General features: G+C 40.2%; 1 protein-coding gene across 1 annotated transcript in view; it reads left to right on the top strand.

The window, feature by feature from the left end:
* Positions 1–23,633, top strand: part of LOC126100186 (small G protein signaling modulator 1-like) — a 292,492-nt gene that overhangs the window by 61,623 nt on the left and 207,236 nt on the right. Inside the window, exons 8-9 of the mRNA XM_049910745.1 lie at positions 2,345–2,485; positions 13,559–13,683. Of these exons, the coding sequence (XP_049766702.1) occupies positions 2,345–2,485; positions 13,559–13,683 (266 nt within the window). The remainder of the gene's footprint in view (positions 1–2,344; positions 2,486–13,558; positions 13,684–23,633) is intronic.

Here is a 23,633-nt window from a genome sequence, read left to right as displayed (position 1 = left end):
TTGAATTACTGTAGGGCTCAAAGCAATGGTGTTCAACCAAACCACTGTATGGATGATCCATCTCACATGTTGTGCACTCACCATCAGGTAAGGTTGCAAGATTCATGTCAGCAGATACCACAAATCATTCCATTTGGTTTAGCACCATGTGCTCAGGCATATTTTCTTGAAAGATGAATCCATCGCTGAAATGTTGAGTCTAGGGTTGGACAACATGTTGGATGAGCTTGCTCCAGCATGGCAGAGCCCTCAAATTACCCTCAGTGTTTATAACTGATACTGGCTGAAAACACAACAGACCACCCCTCTGCTGTTTGAAACTGCATGCCTGAGACATTTATTGGTACCTAGCTGCATCTGAACTCTTCGGAGCCGATCATTAGGTCTCGCACAAAACCTTTACTCACTGGTAAACAGAACCACATGCCACTGATCTAAATTCCATTCGGGGTGCTCTGTTGTCCACCTCCTTTGCACACCTCAGTGGCAGGAGGGGGTTGGGGATTAGTACTATAATTTGTAACAAATGCCCAATGGTCAAATTGATCACGTGAAGGTAGTTGCTTACTGTCTGGGTCATCCACAGTACCATCCACAAAAGACAGCATGCAGTTCTATTGCATTATCTTGTTGCGAAATACAGGGTGTTATAAAAAGGTATGGCCAACCTTTCAGGAAACATTCCTCACACACAAATAAAGAAAATATGTTATGTGGACTTGTGTCTGGAAACACTTAATTTCCATGTTAGAGCTCATTTTAGTTTCGTCAGTATGTACTCTACTTCCTCGATTCACCGCCAGTTGGCCCAATTGAAGGAAGTTAATGTTGACTTTGGTGCTTGTGTTGACATGCGACTCATTGCTCTACAGTACTAGCATCAAGCACATCAGTACGTAGCATCAACAAGTTAGTGTTCATCACGAACGTGGTTTTGCAGTCAGTGCAATGTTTACAAATGCAGAGTTGGCAGATGCCCATTTGATGTATGGATTAGCACGGGGCAATAGCCGTGGCGCAGTACATTTGTATCGAGACAGATTTCCAGAACGAAGGCGTCCCGACAGGAAGACGTTCGAAGCAATTGATCGGCGTCTTAGGGAGCACGGAACATTCCAGCCTATGACTCGTGACTGGGGAAGACCTAGAACGATGAGGACACCTGCAATGGACAAGGCAATTCTTCGTGCAGTTGACGATAACCCTAATTTCAGCGTCTGAGAAGTTGCTGCTGTACAAGGTAACATTGACCACGTCACTGTATGGAGAGTGCTACGGGAGAACCAGTTGTTTCCGTACCATGTACAGCGTGTGCAGGCACTATCAGCAGCTGATTGGCCTCCACGGGTACACTTCTGCGAATGGTTCATCCAGCAATGTGTCAATCCTCATTTCAGTGCAAATGTTCTCTTTACAGATGAGGCTTCATTCCAACATGATCAAATTGTAAATTTTCACCATCAACATGTGTGGGCTGACGAGAATCCGCATGCAATTGTGCAGTCACGTCATCAACACAGATTTTCTGTGAATATTTGGGCAGGCATTGTTGGTGATGCCTTGATTGGGCCCCATGTTCTTCCACCTATGCTCAATGGAGCACGTTATCATGATTTCATATGGGATACTCTACCTGTGCTGCTAGAACATGTTCCTTTACAAGTACGACACAACATGTGGTTCATGCACGATGGAGCTCCTGCACATTTCAGTTGAAGTGTTCGTACGCTTCTCAACAACAGATTTGGTGACCGATGGATCGGTAGAGTCCGACCAATTCCATGGCCTCCACGCTCTCCTGACCTCAACCCTCTTGACTCATTTACGGGGGCATTTGAAAGCTCTTGTCTACGCAACCCCGGTACCAAATGTAGAGACTCTTCGTGCTCATATTGTGGATGGCTGTGATACAATATGCCAATCTCCAGGGCTGCATCAGCGCATCAGAAATTCCATGCGACGGAGGGTGGATGCATGTATCCTTGCTAACGGAGGACGTTTTGAACATTTCCTGTAACAAAGTGTTTGAAGTCACACTGGTACGTTCTGTTGCTGTGTGTTTCCATTCCATGATTAATGTGATTTGAAGAGAGGTAATAAAATGAGCTCTAACATGGAAAGTAAGTGTTTCCGGACACATGTCCAACATATTTTCTTTCTTTGTGTGTGAAGAATGTTTCCTGAAAGTTTGACCATACCTTTTTGTAACACCCTGTATATACTATTTTTAGGATGGATGGCTTGCTATCTGCTTTAGCAATCTGTTTAAAGTTGCTTTCCAATCTCTAAATATTTCCCTATGTTTGCTGATAATTAAAATTTATTGTTATTGTATGTTTAACAGTTTGGTCGAAGTTTACATGCGGTAGGGTCTGAGGAATGTGTACGGGCACTACCGCTCTCAGCAAAGGATTATGTTGAAAGCCTGCACCAGAACAGTCGAGCCACTCTACTTTATGGGAAAAATAATGTTCTTGTTCTTCCTGTAAGTATAATTAAAATTTTAAATTTGGTAAAAAAAACTAAAAGTTAACCTGTAGTTAATGATATAAGTAAACTGTACTCATGAAACTTTCAGTGTACTATAGTTTCAGCTTTTATTAGGAACTCCTTTTCTGATGTTCAACACATTCTTTAAAGTTGTGAAAACCACTATACAGAATCTGTGCAGGATGTAATGGCCAATGCGCAGTATTCAGTTTTCATCCTTAGTGCTGGGAGAATTCATTTGTTTGTTCGGAAGGGAAGGCTGACATTGTTTTCCCACTTGCAGCCAGTTGATGATGTGCTGTGATGACACAGAATCAAGGTGCATGCTTCAGTTTTTCTCAAAAGTTTTTATAGAAACTATTCAGTAAAAGAATTTCATTTTGGCCTTACTTAAAGCTTTCAGATGCCAGCTTCAGGATGAGCCCATCATTTTGTTAATGATTATAGTTATTGTGATATTTCCATTGAAATAAGACACCATCTCAGGTTGGAATGCATCTATCACGAGAGATCCAAGCAGCAATCTGGAGTGGGTGGGGAAGGGGAAGGGATAGTAGTGTATGCATGGGGAGAGAGACAAACACTGTCTGGTGGAGTGTGCAGAGACCTGCCTGCCAACAGGTGTAGTGGCAGGAGGTTGTGGGGCAGGTTACATGAGGAAAAAAGGAGCGAAAAAGGAGAGGAGTGGGGAAAGATATGAGGATGCATTGCAGAGGGCCGCAAATAAACAGAGTGGGTCTCAGACGGTGTTCAGGAAAGATAGATTAGGCAGAATTGGTGGTGGAGTGTTTGTGTCTGTCAGTAGTGGTTTATCTTGTAGTGAAATCGAAGTAGATACTCCGTGCGAATTGGTATGGGTGGAGGTTATACTTAACAGCTGAACTAAGTTAATAATTGGCTCCTTCTACCGACCTCCAGACTCCGATGATATAGTTGCTGAACAGTTCAGAGAAAATTTGAGTCTCGTAACAAATAAATACCCCACTCATACGGTTATAGTTGGTGGGGACTTCAACCTTCCCTCGATATGTTGGCAAAAATACTTGTTCAGAACTGGTGGTAGGCAGAAAACATCTTCCAAGATTGTCCTAAATGCTTTCTCCGAAAATTATTTCGAGCAGTTAGTCCACGAACCTCCGCGAATTGTAAATGGTTGCGAAAACACACTTGACCTCTTAGCCACAAACAATCCAGAGCTAATAGAGAGCATCATGACTGATACAGGGATTAATGATCACAAGGTCATTGTAGCTAGGCTAAATACCGTTTCTTCCAAATCCACCAGAAACAAATGCAAAATAATTTTATTTAGAAAAGCGGATCAAGTGTCACTAGAAGCCTTCCTAAGAAACAATCTCCATTCCTTCTGAGCTAACTATGCAAATGTAGACGAGATGTGGCTCAAATTCAAAGATATAGTAGCAACAGCAATTGAGAGATTCATACCTCATAAATTGGTAAGAGATGGAACTGATCCCCCATGGTACACAAAACCGGTCCGAACGCTGTTGCAGAGGCAACGGAAAAAGCATGCGAAGTTCAGAAGAACGAGAAATCCCAAAGATAAGCTAAAATTTACAGATGTGCGAAATTTGGCATGCACTTCAATGCAAGATGCCTTTAATGTTTCCACAACGAAACATTGTCTCGAAATTTGGTAGAAAATCCGAAGAAATTCTGGTCGTATGTAAAGTACACAAGTGGCAAGACGCAGTCAATACCTTCGCTGCGCAGTGCCAGTGGTACTGTTACCGATGACTGTGCCGCTAAAGTGGAGTTATTGAACGTTGTTTTCCGAAATTCCTTCACCAGGGAAGACGAATGGAATATTCCAGAAATTGAAACATGAACAGCTGCTAGCATGAGTTTCTTAGAAGTAGATACCTTAGGGGTTGCGAAGCAACTCAAATTGCTTGATACGGGCAAGTCTTCAGGTCCAGATTGTATACCGATTAGGTTCCTTTCAGATTACGCTGATACAATAGCTCCCTACTTAGCAGTCATATACAACCGCTCGCTCACTAATAGATCTGTACCTACAGATTGGAAAATTGCGCAGGTTGCACCAGTGTTTAAGAAGGGTAGTAGGAGTAATCCATCGAACTACAGACCTATATCATTGACGTCGGTTTGCAGTAGGGTTTTGGAGTATATACTGTATTCAAACATTATGAATCACCTCGAAGGGAATGATCTATTGATACGTAATCAGCATGGTTTCAGAAAACATCGTTCTTGTGCAATGCAGCTAGCTCTTTATTCGCACGAAGTAATGGCCACTGTCGACAGGGGATCTCAGGTTGATTCCGTATTTCTGGATTTCCGGAAAGCTTTTGACACCGTTCCTGACAAGCGACTTCTAATCGAGCTGCGGGCCTATGGGGTATTGTCTCAGTTGTGCGAATGGATTCGTGATTTCCTGTCAGGAAGGTCGCAGTTCGTAGTAATAGACTGCAAATCATCGAGTAAAACTGAAGTGATATCAGGTGTTCCCCAGGGAAGCGTCCTGGGACCTCTGCTGCTCCTGATCTATATAAATGACCTTGGGTGACAATCTGAGCAGTTCTCTTAGGTTGTTCGCAGATGATGCTGTAATTTACCATCTAGTAAGGTCATCCGAAGACCAACATCAGTTGCAAAACGATTTAGAAAAGATTGCTGTATGGTGTGGCAGGTGGCAGTTGACGCTAAATAACGAAAAGTGTGAGGTGATCGACATGAGTTCCAAAAGAAATCCGTTGGAATTCAATTACTCGATAAATAGTACAATTCTCAAGGCTGTCAATTCAACTAAGTACCTGGGTGTTAAAATCATGAACAACTTCAGTTAGAAAGACCACATAGATAATATTGTGGGGAAGGCGAGCCAAAGGTTGTGTTTCATTGGCAGGACACTTAGAAGATGCAACAAGTCCACTAAAGAGACAGCTTACACTACACTCGTTCGTTCTCTGTTAGAAATTGCTGCGCGGTGTGGGATCCTTACTAGGTAGGATTGATGGAAGACATAGAAAGGGTGCAAAAAAGGGCAGCTTGTTTTGTATTATCACGTAATAGGGGAGAGAGTGTGACAGATATGATACGCGAGTTGGGATGGAAGTCATTAAAGCAAAGACGTTTTTCGTCGCGGCGAGATCTATTTACGAAATTTCAGTCACCAACTTTCTCTTACGAATACGAAAATAATTTGTTGAGCCCAACCTACATAGGTAGGAATGATCATCAAAATAAAAAAGAGAAATCAGAGCTTGAACAGAAAGGTTTAGGTGTTCGCTTTTCCCGTGCGCTGTTCGGGAGTGGAGTGGTAGAGAGATAGTATGATTGTGGTTCGATGAACCCTCTGCCAAGCACTTAAATGTGAATTGCAGAGTAGTCATGTAGATGTAGATGTAGATGTAGATGATGAGAATGAGGAAGAGATGATAGGACAGAGGGGGTGGAAACTGTTGGGTGGAGGGTGTGGGGAAAGTATGTTACCGTAGGTTGAGGTCGGGATAATTATGGGAGTGGAGAACATGTTGTAAGGATAACTCCCATATGCGCAGTTCAGAAAAGCGGGTAGCGGAGGGAAGCATCCAGGTGGTTCGGGTAGTTAAGCAACCATTGAAATCAAATGTTTTATGCTCAGCTGCATGTTGTGCCACAGGGTGGTCTACTTTGCTCTTGGACGCAGTTTGGTGGTGGCCTTTCATCCTGGTGGACATCTGGTTGGTAGTCATACCAATATAAAAAGCTGTGCAGTGATTGCAGCAGAGCTGGTAAATGACATGGCTGCTTTCACATGTGATCCGGCTCCTGGTGGCGTAGGATAAACATGTGACAGGAAGTGGGTGGGTGAATAGGGCAGGTTTTGCTCCTGGGTCTGCCACAGGGATATAATCCTTGTGGCCAAGGGTTGACATTTGGAGCAGCATAGGGATGGACTAGGATGTTGTGGAGGTTGGGTGGGCTACAGAACATCACTTTAGGAAGGTAGGAGGGGTGAAATGTATCTCAGGTATAATGTCCCTCATTTCAGGGTGTGATGATAGGTAATCAGAGTCCTGGTGAAGGGTGTCATTCAGTTGTTCCAGTCTGGGCTGGTACTGGGCGATAAGGGGACACTCCTTTGTGGTTGATTCTTGGGGGTGATGGGAGGAGGATTGGGGGTGTGAGGGGAAAGGGCATGGGAGATCTGTTTGCAGACTATGTCTGGAGGATAATGCCTGTCTGTGAAGGCCTGATGCTCCCAGATTCTTTCCTCCAGTAGTTATATTTATTCCATTGATCCCACTTCATCCCTCATCCTGACTACTTCAGCATTTTTTTTTCTACACCTGCCTGAGCCACATGAACTTCTGATCCTTAACCTAACCCCACACCTCCTCGACCCCCTTCACTTATCGCAGTACACACACACACACACACACACACACACACACACACACACACACACACACACACACGTGCGTGCGCTCCCATACCTCATTGTTTCTTTTCGCTCACGTTTCTGTACGTTTTTAACATATTTGTGCATATTTTTATGTAGTTCATGCAGTTTCATGTATTTTTGCTCATTTTTATGTATTTGTCCATATCACTGCTTGTTTCTGCATATCTTAACGTAGTTGTACACATACTTACATATCTTACAACACATTTGCTGCTCCAGTAACTATCCCAGCCTCAACCTACATACTGTCCCCACACCCTCCACTGTCCATTCTCATCCCCCATCCTGTTTATTTGCAATGGTCTGCTAATGAATCTACCTTCTCCTTTGTTTGCTCCGTTTTTTCCCACCTCCGTGCCACACAACTTTGTGATTCTGCACCTGTTGGCAGTCTAGTCCCTGCACACTCCACAAGACAGCATTTGTCCCTTTCTCAGCCCTTACACTACTATCCCCCCCCTCCTCCCCCCCAAATTTAGATTGCTGCTTGCATCCCACGTGATAGTTGGATTCTGGGCTGAGATGCTAGAGTTGGCAGTCATGTGTGTGTGAAGTGTGCTTGCTTTTTGTGTGTGTGTGTGTGTGTGTGTGTGTGTGTGTGTGTGTGTGTGTGTGTTACTGATGGAAAGCTTTTTGCTTGCCTGCAACTTGATGTGTTTTCTTTATAGTAAGTAGCAATCTGTCTTTACATTCATTGTACATTGTTGATATTGAATTTTTCATCAGACATGGGTGGAGGTCTCAGTCTGCCACCAATCATGTTTGCGATTGAATGCACCAGTGATAAAGCCAGAAAGAAATATCAACAACATTCCTCATGTTTCATAAACCGTTTGAGATACTGAAATGAGATTTTGGCAAATGAAAGCACGCAAAGAGGAGAGTCTTTTGTCATATGTTTGTTAAGTAAAACTTCATTATCTACTGTGTTAGTCCACTAATGACAGAATTTTTCAACAAAAGAATGTAATTTTTACAGGCCATCAATAGCTGGTGAAATGAGAAATGCTATGGGTTTTGGAACAGTGTAAGTGAAGTCATTAAATGTTCATTTTTGTACCGAGGATATGCTTTTTCATAAGGTATTGACCTTACTTTTCCTCAGTTAATAAATCTAATAAACTATGGTTTCAGAATTCTCGTGCAGTTGTGCTTGCATAATTTATTAGTGAGGTGACATTGTGTGAAGCCTGCTGTGTCTTGGCAAATGAAGCAAATTTTAGCACTGCAGTTAGAGAAATGTAGATTTTACTCAAAATTTTCCACCCGTGGTGCTTCTCTGAAAGTTACAAATGGTTAAAAATCGAGGTGAAAATATATCACTGCTTTTGTTGCATTTGCAGTAGATTTTTTTTTAGATATTAAGCAAAGCAAATGTGACAGTAGATCTTTTTGGATGGTCACCATGCAGGTATGGGTGTGTAGGGGCTTCATTCAAAATTTACAAAAAATGTGTAGAATGACACTTTCCCTCCACCACTTGGCATTTCCCCTACAATGCCTGTCCACAGCCCCCACCACTACTGCTCTCTCTCTGCATGCCCTGCCTATTGCACATCTACCAGCCAAATTATTCTGTGTGGAGTCTACTAGCTGTTCTACTTTATCTTTAAACTTTCCAAAAGCACTGAGTTGTAAACTTTTTAATGATGAAGTCAAGATTTTAGTGCATATCTAAAATACTGCTGATGTCATTAACTGTTCAAATTGTTTATCCTCATAAAAAGAAATGTTAAATACACTTATGATGTAAACAATGGTGCCCTGACCCAATAAAGACATTATAAGGAATAGAGAAGCTGGCTACAAATGCACTCAGTATTGTGTAGTTCTTCTTATGTGTCAAAAAAATTAAATGATTTGGGTTTCCATCTCTTGGCCTCAGCTATGGATTTATTTGTTTGATTCCTTCACAAAAACACTCTTGCGACTAAGTGGTTGACAGTTGTTTACAGGACAGCTACCATAGCAATAACCAGGCAGAGAACAATCTTGGTCACACTTTCTGACCTCTCTTTTCATCCTTGTCAAATAATTCTGTGGCTGACAATTGTGGTTGTAACATGACTGTTGTGATTTGTTTTCATCATGTGCTTTGTTTCTCAGCTGATTTTCATTGTAAAACTGAGTGTATGAGGATACGAAGTGAAAAATTCTATAATTTTTGTATTATAAAGTAGAAGAATTAGACAAAAAATGTGATTGAAGCCTTTATTGCAGGATTTGTTCCACATTTGTTGCTATTACAAAACACCAAAAATCAGTAGATATCATTCAAACAATGGAAAATGTAACAATGTAACAATATTATGGAAATGATAGCTGCTACTCACCATATAGTGGAGAGCTGAGTCCCAGATAGGCACAACAAAAAGACTGCCAGAAAGTGGGATTTTGGCCAACAAGACCTGCATCAGAAACAGAAAACCCAGCATCTTTGGCCTATGTTTAATGATTTTTTTCTGATGTTTTGCCAGCACAATTAACTGGCAGTGTCGAAGATTCACCTTCCTTTACTGGTGGTGCAATATGTCAACAAGTGACCATATAGGTCTAAGCAGTTTTGTGAAAGTAATTTTGTTGCCATTTACTTGAGTGAAAAGTGATCTTATAACCCCACAAAAATGTGTTCTGGGTGTTGACAGGGACTCAAAATTGCAATGCCCAAATCTGTATTTGGCTCTGTTTCTTTGTTTGTTGTACAGGAAATTCTGATACCTCCCTAAATCACTTTCTCGAATTATGAGTAAATTATTGTCAAGTTTAATAACTCACCTTATTCTGAGATCTGAATATCAACACTGTACAAGCCTGTCAGGAAATCAAACTTTTTACAGATTATATAATATCTTATGGGCTAAAGATCTACTTGGACTAGCTCTCACAAGAATGTTAACAAACACAGAAGTGCAATAGTTGATATTATAATAAATTATGACCACATCATCTCAGCAGACTCTATAAATGGATGCCTCTCAGGTCATTTAAGTCAGACGTTAGTACTAAAATGTAGTATCAAATTGAAACCAAGAAAAATTTTCAGTACAAGAGTATATTGTCTGCAAACAACATTGTTATACTAAGACATGATTTAAGTCAGGAATCTTGGTAATTAGTTTTGACTACCACAGGGGTCAAAAATAAATGGAACATATTCTTAAATTTTCATGCCATTGGATGTGGAAACAGGAGCTGAAAGAAAAAATAGCAAAGGTGTAGCATGCAATGTCTGACCAACTCAGTGTTATATAAAGAACTCTACAAACAGTGCAAATACCAGTTTAGCAGGTAAGTCTGGAGATTAAAAGCAGAAAGAATTAGCCAACAGATAAAAAGCTCAGATAAGTTTCAAAGTCTTGTTGATCAGTTTTCAAGGGCACCATTATCGATACCCTTGTTAAAAATCAAAACCTATGTGACTAATATATCAGTTGCCTTCTAGTAGATGCCAGGCAGAGCAGTTTTGCACCAGTAATTGGACTGTACATGCTTGGGAGACATTTGGGAGGCATCAGTTGGTTTACAAGTGGCCTGTAGTGATTGTTGGACAATGCCCCAGAAGTGGAATAAGTTATTCTAATTGAGCTAATATTAGTTAAGTTGAAAATATGAGAAGTATTGTGAATAGAGGACGTGTTTATCTGCACATGGAAGTTTTTTTGAATTTTTAAGTGAAGCATCAAAAGTTAAAAGTAGTAAAAGAGGATCATGAAGTGATACATGAGTGGTAGTCATTAATGGCATATGGCAATTTGGATATTGTAAAGGTTACTGTTGACACAATTGTATACCACAAGAAGTTAAATTACTGAGGGAGCTAGAAAGACAGTTAAATCTTACTGAACAGAGATTACATGACAAATCTTTTAATTGTGGCTAGACAGAAAGAGAGATGTGAGACCGCATCATTTTAGTACTGTCATTTAGCATAGATATCCATCAAATATGGAGTGCCGCAGGGTTCGGTAATAGGGCCATTGTTATTTAATGTATTTGTTAATGATATAGGTGTTGAGGAGGAAGAAAAGAAAATATTGTATGCTGATGACATGACAATACGAAATAGTGACCAAAATATGGAACAGCTTGAGAGAAGAGCATACATATCTGCAAATGTCACAGCTCAGTGGCTGTTGGAAAATGAACTGGTTATAAATCTAAAAAAGACTATGTATGCAGTGTTTAAAAACAAGGAAAAGGCTGTAGACATTGATTTAGAGGTTGATGGAACAAGGCTGGAAGAAGTAGAATCTGCTAGATTCTTAGGTATTCTTGTGGATAATGAACTGAAATGAAATGGAAAAAACACATTAATAATGTCTGTAAGAAACTGAGCTCTGTCATATTCTTAATGATGCAGCTATCACAATATTCAGACAAGAACCTTCTGTGTACAGTGTATCATGGACTTTTCGAACCATACTTACAGTATGGAGTGACTGTGTGGGGAAACTCAAACAAACAAGAGACAAAACGAGTGCTCACATAAAAAAAAAAGAGCAGTTAGGACCATTTTAAGAAGAAAGACCTCTGAAACATGCAGAAACTGTTTCAAGAATTTAGGTATCTTAACTTTTTCATCGTTGTATATATACAAAACAATAATGTACATCACAAAAGGTAGTGAGGACTGGATTACAAATGCTAGTGTACACACCCACAATACGAGAAAGAAGAATGAAATACGGAGCATACCCCACCGACTGGCAATGCTAGAAAAAGGACCCCAGTACTCTGGTATCAGACTACTAAGAAGTCTGCCCAAAACCCTGCAAGATAGTGTACTTCACAATGACTTTCCAAAGAAACTTAAAGACTATCTCATTGAAAAAGAGTTTTACAGTGTTGCAGAATACTTATGCCATTAAATTTGTATATATTGTTACTCATTATCAGTGATGTAAAATGTAAGCTAAAGGTGTAGAAAAATAAGTGATAAAGAATGTTAATACTTTGACATGTCCTATATTACACGTACATTTACTCTACACAATGTAATCTTACAGAATCAAATAAAATTCAATTCAATTCAAGATCCATGTGTAAATAGGAAGCAGTGTGCAGGTCAGTTTAGGTGCATGGTAAAAGTCAATATACAGTCTTAAGATATTGACTGGAAGTACTTATAACACTTTATTTATGCTGTGGCTAATCAATAAATACTCATATAACTTTGATCGAACATGAACAATAACGTAAGCAACATTCTTGTCATAGTAACAAGTGTGGTACTAAATTGCATATGAAACTAGCTGTTAACTATGGAGTAAATTTTTGTCCTGCTGTATGAATTTAATAATTGTGGAATTCCACGATCTTGCAAAACAAATTCAGTACTATACTTTAGTGTCTAATATATAAAGAGCATTAATGCTGAATGGCACAGCTGTTGCTGCTGTGGTCATGTTAAGTGTTTAGATAATGGTAACAGACAGCATTGCAGTCTTCCATGCCTAACTGTCATTCACCTTCGCCTCTGTCCCAGGACCCGAACTTCACTCATCCTGCACCCACACCCTCTTCCCTGGAGTCCCATTTCTCCATCCTGTTTCCCCCTCCCAATCCACTCCTCCACGTCATTGTTATTCTGCACTGCATGAACTCAACAGTGCTGGTGCTCTTGTCACATTCCTGTCCCATGTGTGTGCTGCCTCTCCCTCACACATTCTTATCCTCTGCACCTGCCACCTCCTCCACCTCCTAGCCATCAGCCACTTTTCCCCAATTCTTCCTCTCCTACAGCAGCACATTGACACATTTGTAGAAGTATGGGAACAAGTTGGAGCTTAGGTAAGAACAAAAATGGTAAATGTGATAATAGGCTGTAAGATAGCAATGTTAGTGAAAGGGAGTGATAAGGAACAAGCAAGGTAGTTAATGCGTTTGGGACTGGTGGAAGAATATGAGAGAAATTAATGTAAAGTGTGAGGTGAAGGCAAACGGGTAGAACTGTGAAAATGTGTATGCTAGAATATAGAGGTGTGTGTGTGTGTTTGTGTGTATGTGTGTGTGTGTTGTGTAGTGTAAAATTTTTACTAGCACTCTAAAGTATTTGCCAAATGTGATATTTAGAAATATGATTATTTCAGTGTGTTTGCTTACTGCCATGACATTAGTTGTATTCCATGGATCTTGCATCGAGGTTTCTGTAGGATGTGGAAACAAATCAAAGATGCACATATTACTTAATTTAAGACCTGTGCAATGAAACACTTATCATTACGAAAGACAATAGCAATGGAGTGCCAATTGTAATTCTAAAATAACCTTAAACATTGAGAAATTTTGTGAAGATATTCGCCAGTGAAAGCGGAGGAGTTACCCAACAGAAAGTTCTTTAATTCTGTCTTAAACTCCGCCACATTATCTACATTCAGTATACTCTGGCAGGTTATTGAATACATGTGTACCCATGTATTTTACTCTTTGCTGTACTAATGTCGACTCTTTGAAATAGTTGTTTTAGGTCATAGTGTTTTCTTAATATTAGTTACAATAAGCGTATTTATGAGCTACACATTTGTTGCCTAGTTGTCAGTCATTGTGAAAGTGGTTGCATGAAGTAGGTTTAAAAATGAATGCGCTTTAAAGCTCCTTAGAGGTCATGATGACCTTATGGATCATTTTGATTTCCAGAAAGACCGGACTGAACCTCTGCCTGGATATTTGTCATTACATCAAACTGCAAGTTCTCTTACGATAAAATGGACCCCTAACCAGTTGATGAATGGGTATTCTGAATCAGACATTTCTGATAAAAGGTATGTCATCATCATCATCATCGTCATTTATTGGTGAATACTGATCCACTAACAAATTTTAGTTTACAAATAACAAAGAATCTAATGTACACGGTACAGATCAGGAAAGATCCACAGTTATGGTATTAGTAAAATTTACATGCATATGTTTGTGCTTTTACACCAGTATGCATCATGCTGCTGTGTCTCTTATATGTTTCTGCTCCATTGCTAGCTCACATTGTGAATGTAACTTAGATTCTTAGTTTTGAATTCAAGCAAAAACTTGGATCTGCGTGCACACATAGTACATAAGGCAGTTTGTCAGACAGGTTTGCCATGCACAATGTGTGTAACACTTCCTTTCAGAACCAATGCTTCATGTGACACAGTTGTAACAAGATGCATTAGTAGGTGCAATTCACTATTAAATACATTATAAAAAATCCTTTTCCTTCACACAGGTGAAAGTAAAGTGCAGGATTCAGACAGTTTTGGATCACAGTACTTTAAAAGTTAAAGCAGTTAAAAACGTGAAAATAGAATTTAAGTTGTTGGTAATTTAGGATCACTGATTATTTGAAAACTTGCTGGTTAAGTGAAGACCACTGTGAATACTGCTTGTTTAATTATAGCAAAAGACTGTACATTATTTTTCTGATTAGCAGTTGAATTTGTGTGTGTTGGTATTACATCAGACTTCTGAGAATGATGTTTTGCTCTGTTGTTATACTTCCAAGAAAGGCATTAGAGCTGCATCCAGTCTCATGTAAACTATTGTTGCCTGGTTCAACAAAATGCAGCTATTACAAAAACAACAACTATGCATGGTATTGTGACTGATGGATGTAGAGTTAAAATGGGAGTGTCACAGTACACTGTCTGTATTGTTTCAAGCAATTTCTAAAAGCAAATTTGTAAGCTTGAATGATTGCATGTGGTGGTTTGAAATTCTTCTTCAACACAGTTTTGCTTACTTGTTACTTCAGGGAATACAAGCATGAAAGTAACTGTCTGGAAGGTAAGGTGGTCTGTTGAGGAACACTGCAGCATTTAATACAACTCAGGTGCACACCAGGAAACCTTTTATTGGAGTGTGCTTGATAGCTTTAGGTTTGATTTATTGCAGTATTGGCTTTGGAGCTGTTACTGTTGGAGGAATATATCAATTTAATCCAGAAATGGCGTGGCTGTTGTACTCCCATAGCTTCCACAATAATCCTCAATCAAAAACAGTGAGGATTGTAAGGAATGTAGCACTCACCATTTTTCATTCAAGGGGCACTGGAAAATTTAGGATAGCTAGTGCTTCCTGCACAGCCACAGCCAACTGTGAGTGTCAACAAAAATTTGACAAAGAGGGGACAAGATTCTGAAATTGCCATTCTTGATATAACTGGCTCAGTGGGTCCCAAAAACATGTCTTGCTCCAAGAACTAAATTTGACAAGAAGTACATAAAAAAATATCTCAAACAACTGAAAGTTATCACCATACAATTTTTAAAACTTTGAATGAATGTTGAGGTAACAACGTGTTGTCACCCTCTACTGATGGCAGAAGCGTCAGAGTGCTGAATTGTTGGTACTCTGTTTAGTTTTGCTTAGCATACTTAGCATATAAAATTCACCACTAGATGGTACTAACATGCTCAGTATTGATGCTCAGTGTTTCAGTTTATGTGTACAGTGATAGTTATTGAATTTGGAGTGTCGTTGAAGTGAAATATTGACGACTGTTAACTCTGATACTGCATTGTTTGTTTGTTGACATCGTACTTAGTAATACTTATTTATATATTTTTTATTTTATCCTACATTATTGTTTTGTACAGTATTGTTATTTAATATTGTTTGTTCCATGTGTTTTTTTTAAATGAGTCCAATGCCTGGTCCAAATAAGAGGACTTACTTATGGTGAAATTCGAGTTATTGAAACTATCTGGTGATAAAATGTACTGTAGTGAAAATAGTACCACTTCAGAAAGTGGCAGTGATGCTCTTGTTAATATACAGAATGAAAATGAAGACAAAATGGAAGATGAACATTACACTGAAGAAGTGATTGCCCCTGAAACACTACAGTCAGTACAACTTCCATTTCATGAGGTGACATATGCTACCATTGGGACCTTCTGCAATTGAATATTTCAGTTTATTTTTCACTGCAATGTTACTTCAGCTGATTGTCACCAAACCAAATCGCTCATCCAAGTGATTTATATCTAATATGCAGCTACTTTGTCCAGCCCATATAAAAAAATGGAGGAATGTCACAACAACTGAGGCAAGAGGTTTTATAGCATACTTGCTGATAATGGAATTAAGTAAAGACCTACAGTGCTTTCTTACTGAAGAAATAAACTATCTTGGGCTTTCTGTGGTTTTGCAAAATGTATTCTGCTCAGTGATTTAGGCATCATACTAAACTCTGTTATCTTGTTGATAGCAAGAAGTGCCCAGGACCAGGTCATCCTGATTACAATCCATGTATCATACCAGGGAGGACCCAAAAAAACAAGACTGAGAGGGCACTGCCATTCGTTACAGATTTCTCCCACTAGAGAGAGTTAATAAAGACCTCCATGAAACAACTGTGCAGATGGCATCAGTGTGTAGATAAACATGTGAGTGTAGTGTTGTATTTCTGTGGCTGTTTTCAGTTTGATCTTGCAAAGTCATTATAGCAACTTTAAATAACAAAGAGAGTGTGTGAAATTTTGTTCTGTGCTTAAAAATCAGCTACAGAGACCCACTAAATGCTTTGAGAGGCTTTACAGGAGGATGCTATGAGCCACACACAAGTTTCTGACTGGTTGGGCACTTTTTATGTGGTGAGACGAGTGCTGAAGACCAACCTCATTCTGGATGTGCTGCAAAGTCACAAAGTGAGCAAAATGTTGAAAAAATCAGCCAAAAAGTCAATGAAGATCATCATTTGACAATTGGCCAAATTTCAACAGAGACGCCTGAGTTGGAGCTCGTGCCAGCAGATTTTGTGTGAGGATTTGCACATGAGATGTGTTGCTGCTAAATTTGTCAGTCCCCAACCTCCATATTAGCCAGACCTAGCCCCATGTGACTTTTTCCTATTCCAGTGAATGAAAAAAGTGCTAAAAGAGAAGTGTTATGATGATGTGGAAACAGTAAAAACAGCTTTTCAAATGGCAATTGTTGAGGGGGAGGGGAGGGGGGGACTTGTCAAATGCATCATTCAGTGGAGAGTACTTTGAAGGCATTTGAAGGAATTTTGTGAAAAGGTTCATGAATAAATTTTTATAACAAAAAATCTTTTTTTTTGTCCCGTCCCGCATACCAGCAATTGGTTGATTATGCTGATGAGCTGATGATATGTTCAGACATCATTACATATGAACAGCTTATCATTGATGGAAGTCCAGTTTGTACTAAATGTCACACTTGCAAAAAAAGAAACCACCACCACCACCACTGGGTACTTAAATTCTGGATGCTTTGTGACTCAGTAACATGCTGTTGCCTTGCATATTATCCTTACAAAGGTGCTAAAACCCAAGAAGATAAAAATGAAATTGCAAGAGGACGTAAGATACTGTGTTGATCAGAAATTCCTGCATGTGGGTAGTCATTTGAATAATGGTTATCACATTTTCATAATAGGCAACTTTATAAGTGTACCAGTCGTAAAAAGCCTATTCAAATTAGGTATCCACTTTACTGACACTGTAAGGAAAAACAGAATTTTTTTAAGACCAATTTAAAGAGAACTTTGGAGTTAGGGGAAAGATGTACATCATTTCAGGTACAGTACTAGTGTGTAAATACGAACAGAAAAAACTTCAGTGAACAGTTCTTATTGTCTAATAAAGTTTCTAACGTTTTGGACGACTTAGTGGTGAAAGATTTGTGTAAACTCCCACTTCTTTAACGATACAACTTACTTGAGATTGTCAGCTGACTTTCGTTGCTGGTTAGCTTGCTTCTGCAACCTCCTTTTCTCTTCTTCTCCAAAGTATATTTGCTAGGAACTGGAATTTCTCAAGACTCTTTCTACTTGTAACAAAAAATAAGCAGACATACACAGTTTCTTTTGCTTCACTTACTGATGTACTAGGGTCACTCCAAAAGACATGCACACTATTTTTGTAAAAATACAGTTTTCATTCTGCATGTGTGAAAGTTTTACAGTGTGTAGATACATCCTTCCCGCTTGTTTTCAAACTTAGTTCAACCTGTTCCCGTGAGTGGCACCATCACAGCATGTCTTCAAGATGGCTGCTACACTTGACGTTCATCAGAAGCAACGTGCTGTCATGGAATTCCTGTGCTGTGAAAACGAGACAGTGGGAAACATCCACAAGAGGTTGAAAAAGGTGTATGGAGATGCTGCTGTCGATCGCAGTACAGTTAGTCGGTGGGCAAGCAGGTTATGTGATGAAAGCAGGCACGGCAATATTGAGGAGTGTCCTCACAGCAACAAACCTCGTGCTGCACGCACTCCAGATAATGCGCAGAGAGTTAACAAATTGGTGACTGCTGACAGACGCATCACACTGAGCAAATTGTCATGCTGGAAAAGTTATGACTACGATGTTTTTCGATTCTGAAGGACTCTTGCTTGTGGACATCATGCCAATGGAACCACCATGAATTCTGATGCATATGTGACGACACTGAAGAAACTTCAAGTTCGACTGTGTCGTGTTCGAGCACATTGACAAAAGCAGGATGTTTTGCCATTACACGACAATGCATGGCCACATGTCAGTCAAAAAACCATGGAAGTGATCACAAAACTCAGATGGACAACACTGAAACACCCGCCTTACAGTCCTGATCTGGCTCCATGTGACTATCATCTCTTTGGGAAACTGAAAGACTCTCTTTGTGGAACAAGGTTTGAAGATGATGGCTCCCTTGTGCACGCTGCCAAACAGTGGCTCCAACAGGTTGGTCCAGAATTTTACCATGCTGGTATACAGGTGCTGGTTCCAAAATGGTGTAAGGCAGTTGCAAGGGGATGGAAGTTATGTGGAGAAATGAAAATATTGTTCCTAAAGGATGCATCTACACACTGTAAAACTTTCAAATATGTAGAATAAAAGATGGATTAAAAAAAAAAAATAGTATGCATTTCTTTTGGGGTGACCCTCGTATATTCAGACATCAAAACTTTTACAAATCTCATTCTCCACACAAACAAACACTGTCAAGTAAGTCTCCCTGTGTATCCAAAGGTTAGGAACAAAGTCCACTTACACATAAGAGAAAGTTGGCTTAAAAACCAAGTCCATTCTCATCCTGAATCTGAATACATGTCTTATCCTCTCCAAGTTTAAGACCAGCATCCATTTAATAATATTTCAACTGTTCTTCCTTTTTTTCACTACAATAGTCAAAGTTATAAAACAGTATGGAATAACCCAGAAGTTCCTCGAGTTTGCCGTGTTCTTTCATTAAACTTCCATGGTGCGACCAGCAAACACTTGTCGGTGCCATTTGATCACTGTGTCTACAGTCTTCTTACTACACACTTCGGACCTGCACACACAGTTAGGCAATGTGCAGTAAATAGGCTCTCTCACACTTACATTTAAAATATCGCGTGTTTGAGATGGTCGAAGGTTGAGTGGTTCTAGAATTTACATGGAATTCTCAAAACACTACATATCCCCCTCCTCAGATCGAACACGCGATATTTTATACATAATCATCATGTACGTTAATATCACACCTAATAAAAGTTCACATTTTAACAGAATACATTGAGTGATTCTTTGATATCAATACCTGAGTATTCATTAGTGATCCAGTGAGCCTTACTAGTATTTAGGAAATGTGAGACTTTATTTTTATTTTCAATTGTGAAGAACAGGTGTTTGTGACACTTGAGTAATTTATTTTCTGTTTTCATCTTCAATATTACCTTTCCTATGTATGTATTACTTCTAATATTTTATGTAGTTTAGAGGAAAGCTGGGTAACATGAAAGTGTTTCTTCTGACACTTGTAAACTTACATAGCACATAATAATGCTCATTGTGTATAGAATTCAAACTTACCAGAATAATACTTAGAAAATGTGTGACTACTGTCATGATACTGTCCTTTTCCCCTAGGATCAGTACCTATACCTTGCCTCTGGGTTGACCATATGAGTGCACTTTTTCTCTCTATTCTGGTAGGTACACCCCTTTATACAACATGCCTATTCATTAGACTACAGGTATGCATGCCCTTTATATCCAGTAAATGCCAGGTACGCCCCCCTTATTCTTTCTGAGTAGGCCTCATGGTTCATTAACACAGGTATACATTCCTATGTATACTATAATTAAATATTTTCTATTCTATACTTCACATTTACTTCTTAATACTTCATCTAATCCCTGGAGTCCTCCTCTATTTTTCAACTTCTATACACTTAATGGATTCCATGTCTATAGACTATTCAGTAGGTAATATGTTTACATACCCTATTAAAGTCCCACTAGCCTCCAACTCCTCAGTTTATCAGAGTATTCGCTACACTGACTTTCCTTAAATAAACATCATGAGTACTTTTGTACTTTAATCTTGCTTGCATTCTCTTTCATTACTCATGCTTTCTTATTTATAGTCGCTTGTGAAATCGCCACTTATATATATATATATATATATATATATATATATATGTGTGGATGGATATGTGTGCGTGTGCGAGTGTGTACCCGTCCTTTTTTCCCCCTAAGGTAAGTCTTTCCGCTCCCGGGACTGGAATGACTCCTTACCCTCTCCCTTAAAACCCACATCCTTTCGTCTTTCCCTCTCCTTCCCTCTTTCCTGATGAGGCAACAGTTTGTTGCGAAAGCTTGAATTTTGTGTGTATGTTTGTGTTCGTCTGTGTGTCTGTCGACCTGCCAGCACTTTCATTTGGTAAGTCACATCATCTTTGTTTTTATATATATATATATATATATATATATATATATATATATATATATATAAAAGTAAGATGATGAGACTTACCAAACAAAAGCGCTGGCAGGTCGATAGACACACAAACATACACACAAAATTCTAGCTTTCGCAACCAACGGTTGCCTCGTCAGGAAAGAGGGAAGGAGAAGGAAAGACAAAAGGATATGGGTTTTAAGGTAGAAGGTAGGGGTGCGGGTTGTTGGTGGGGTCAGGAGGTTGATGGAGTCAGGTGAAAGGTTTTGTAGGGGGCCTAATGTTCTGAGGATTCCTTGAAGCTCCGCCTGGACATCAGGAATGGGATTACCTTGGCAAACTTTGTAAGTAGTGTTGTCTGAAAGCTGACGCAGTCCCTCAGCCACATACTCCCGACGATCAAGTACCACGGTCGTGGAACCCTTGTCCGCCGGAAGAATGACGATGGATCGGTCAGCCTTCAGATCACGGATAGCCTGGGCTTCAGCAGTGGTGATGTTGGGAGTAGGATTAAGGTTTTTTAAGAAGGATTGAGAGGCAAGGCTGGAAGTCAGAAATTCCTGGAAGGTTTGGAGAGGGTGATTTTGAGGAAGAGGAGGTGGGCCCGCTGTGACGGAGGACGGAACTGTTCCAGGCAGGGTTCAATTTTGATAGTGTCTTGGGGAGTTGGATCATTAGGAGTAGGATTAGGATCATTTTTCTTCGTGGCAAAGTGATATTTCCAGCAGAGAGTACGGGTGTAGGACAGTAAATCTTTGACAAGGGCTGTTTGGTTGAATCTGGGAGTGGGGCTGAAGGTGAGGCCTTTGGATAGGACAGAGGTTTCGGATTGGGAGAGAGGTTTGGAGGAAAGGTCAACTACTGAATTAGGGTGTTGTGGTTCCAGATTGTGTTGATTGGAATTTTGAGGTTTTGGAGGGAGTGGAGCTGGAAGTGGGAGATGGAGTAGATGGGAGATACTGGGTTTGTGTGCAATGAGAGGTGGTTGAGGTTTGCTGGAAAGGTTGTGAAGGGTGACTGAGTTGCCTTTCCGGAGGTGGGAAACCAGGAGATTGGATAGTTTCTTAAGGTGGAGGGTGGCATGCTGTTCTAATTTGCGGTTGGCCTGTAGGAGGATGCTCTGAACAGCCGGTGTGGATGTGGGAGAGAAAAGATTAAGGACTTTTATTAAGGATAGGAGTTGACAGGCGTGTTGATTGCCTGAGTTGATGTGTAGGTGAAGGATTAGGTGGGTGAGGGCTATGGATTGTTCAGTTTGGAACTGGTATAGGGACTGATGGAAAGAAGGGTTGCAGCCAGAGATGGGAACAAACCCACATCCTTTCGTCTTCCCCTCTCCTTCCCTCTTTCCTGACGAAGCAACCGTTTGTTGTGAAAGCTTGAATTTTGTGTGTATGTTTGTGTGTCTATCGACCTGCCAGTGCTTTTGTTTGGTAAGTCTCATCATCTTTGTTTTTAGATATATTTTTCCCACGTAGAATGTTTCCCTCTATTATATATATATATATATATGTATATATATATATATATATATATATATATATATATATATATATATATAAAAAGAAAGATGATGAGACTTACCAAACAAAAGCGCTGGCAGGTCGATAGACACATAAACAAACACAAACATACACACAAAAATCTAGCTTTCGCAACCAACGGTTGCCTCGTCAGGAAAGAGGGAAGGAGAAGGAAAGACAAAAGGATATGGGTTTTAAGGGAGAGGGTAAGGAGTCATTCCAATCCCGGGAGCGGAAAGACTTACCTTAGGGGGAAAAAAGGTATACACTCGCACACACACACATATCCATCCGCATATACACAGACACAAGCAGACATTTGTAAAGGCCTTTGCGAAAGCTAGATTTTTGTGTGTATGTTTGTGTTTGTTTGTGTGTCTATCGACCTGCCAGCGCTTTTGTTTGGTAAGTCTCATCATCTTTATATATATATATATAGAGGGAAACATTCTACGTGGGAAAAATATATCTAAAAACAAAGATGATGAGACTTACCAAACAAAAGCACTGGCAGGTCGATAGACACACAAACATACACACAAAATTCAAGCTTTCACAACAAACGGTTGCTTCGTCAGGAAAGAGGGAAGGAGAGGGGAAGACGAAAGGATGTGGGTTTGTTCCCATCTCTGGCTGCAACCCTTCTTTCCATCAGTCCCTATACCAGTTCCAAACTGAACAATCCATAGCCCTCACCCACCTAATCCTTCACCTACACATCAACTCAGGCAATCAACACGCCTGTCAACTCCTATCCTTAATAAAAGTCCTCAATCTTTTCTCTCCCACATCCACACCGGCTGTTCAGAGCATCCTCCTACAGGCCAACCGCAAATTAGAACAGCATGCCACCCTCCATCTTAAGAAACTATCCAATCTCCTGGTTTCCCACCTCCGGAAAGGCAACTCAGTCACCCTTCACAACCTTTCCAGCAAACCTCAACCACCTCTCATTGCACACAAACCCAGTCTCTCCCATCTACTCCATCTCCCACTTCCAGCTCCACTCCCTCCAAAACCTCAAAATTCCAATCAACACAATCTGGAACCACAACACCCTAATTCAGTAGTTGACCTTTCCTCCAAACCTCTCTCCCAATCCGAAACCTCTGTCCTATCCAAAGGCCTCACCTTCAGCCCCACTCCCAGATTCAACCAAACAGCCCTTGTCAAAGATTTACTGTCCTACACCCGTACTCTCTGCTGGAAATATCACTTTGCCACGAAGAAAAATGATCCTAATCCTACTCCTAATGATCCAACTCCCCAAGACACTATCAAAATTGAACCCTGCCTGGAACAGTTCCGTCCTCCGTCACAGCGGGCCCACCTCCTCTTCCTCAAAATCACCCTCTCCAAACCTTCCAGGAATTTCTGACTTCCAGCCTTGCCTCTCAATCCTTCTTAAAAAACCTTAATCCTACTCCCAACATCACCACTGCTGAAGCCCAGGCTATCCGTGATCTGAAGGCTGACCGATCCATCGTCATTCTTCCGGCGGACAAGGGTTCCACGACCGTGGTACTTGATCGTCGGGA

The sequence above is a fragment of the Schistocerca cancellata genome, chromosome 9, assembly GCF_023864275.1.
Source record: "Schistocerca cancellata isolate TAMUIC-IGC-003103 chromosome 9, iqSchCanc2.1, whole genome shotgun sequence".
Classification (NCBI taxonomy): domain Eukaryota; kingdom Metazoa; phylum Arthropoda; class Insecta; order Orthoptera; family Acrididae; genus Schistocerca; species Schistocerca cancellata.
The sequence above is the reverse complement of the archived record's forward strand: the minus strand, read 5'-3'. Positions and strand labels throughout refer to the sequence as shown.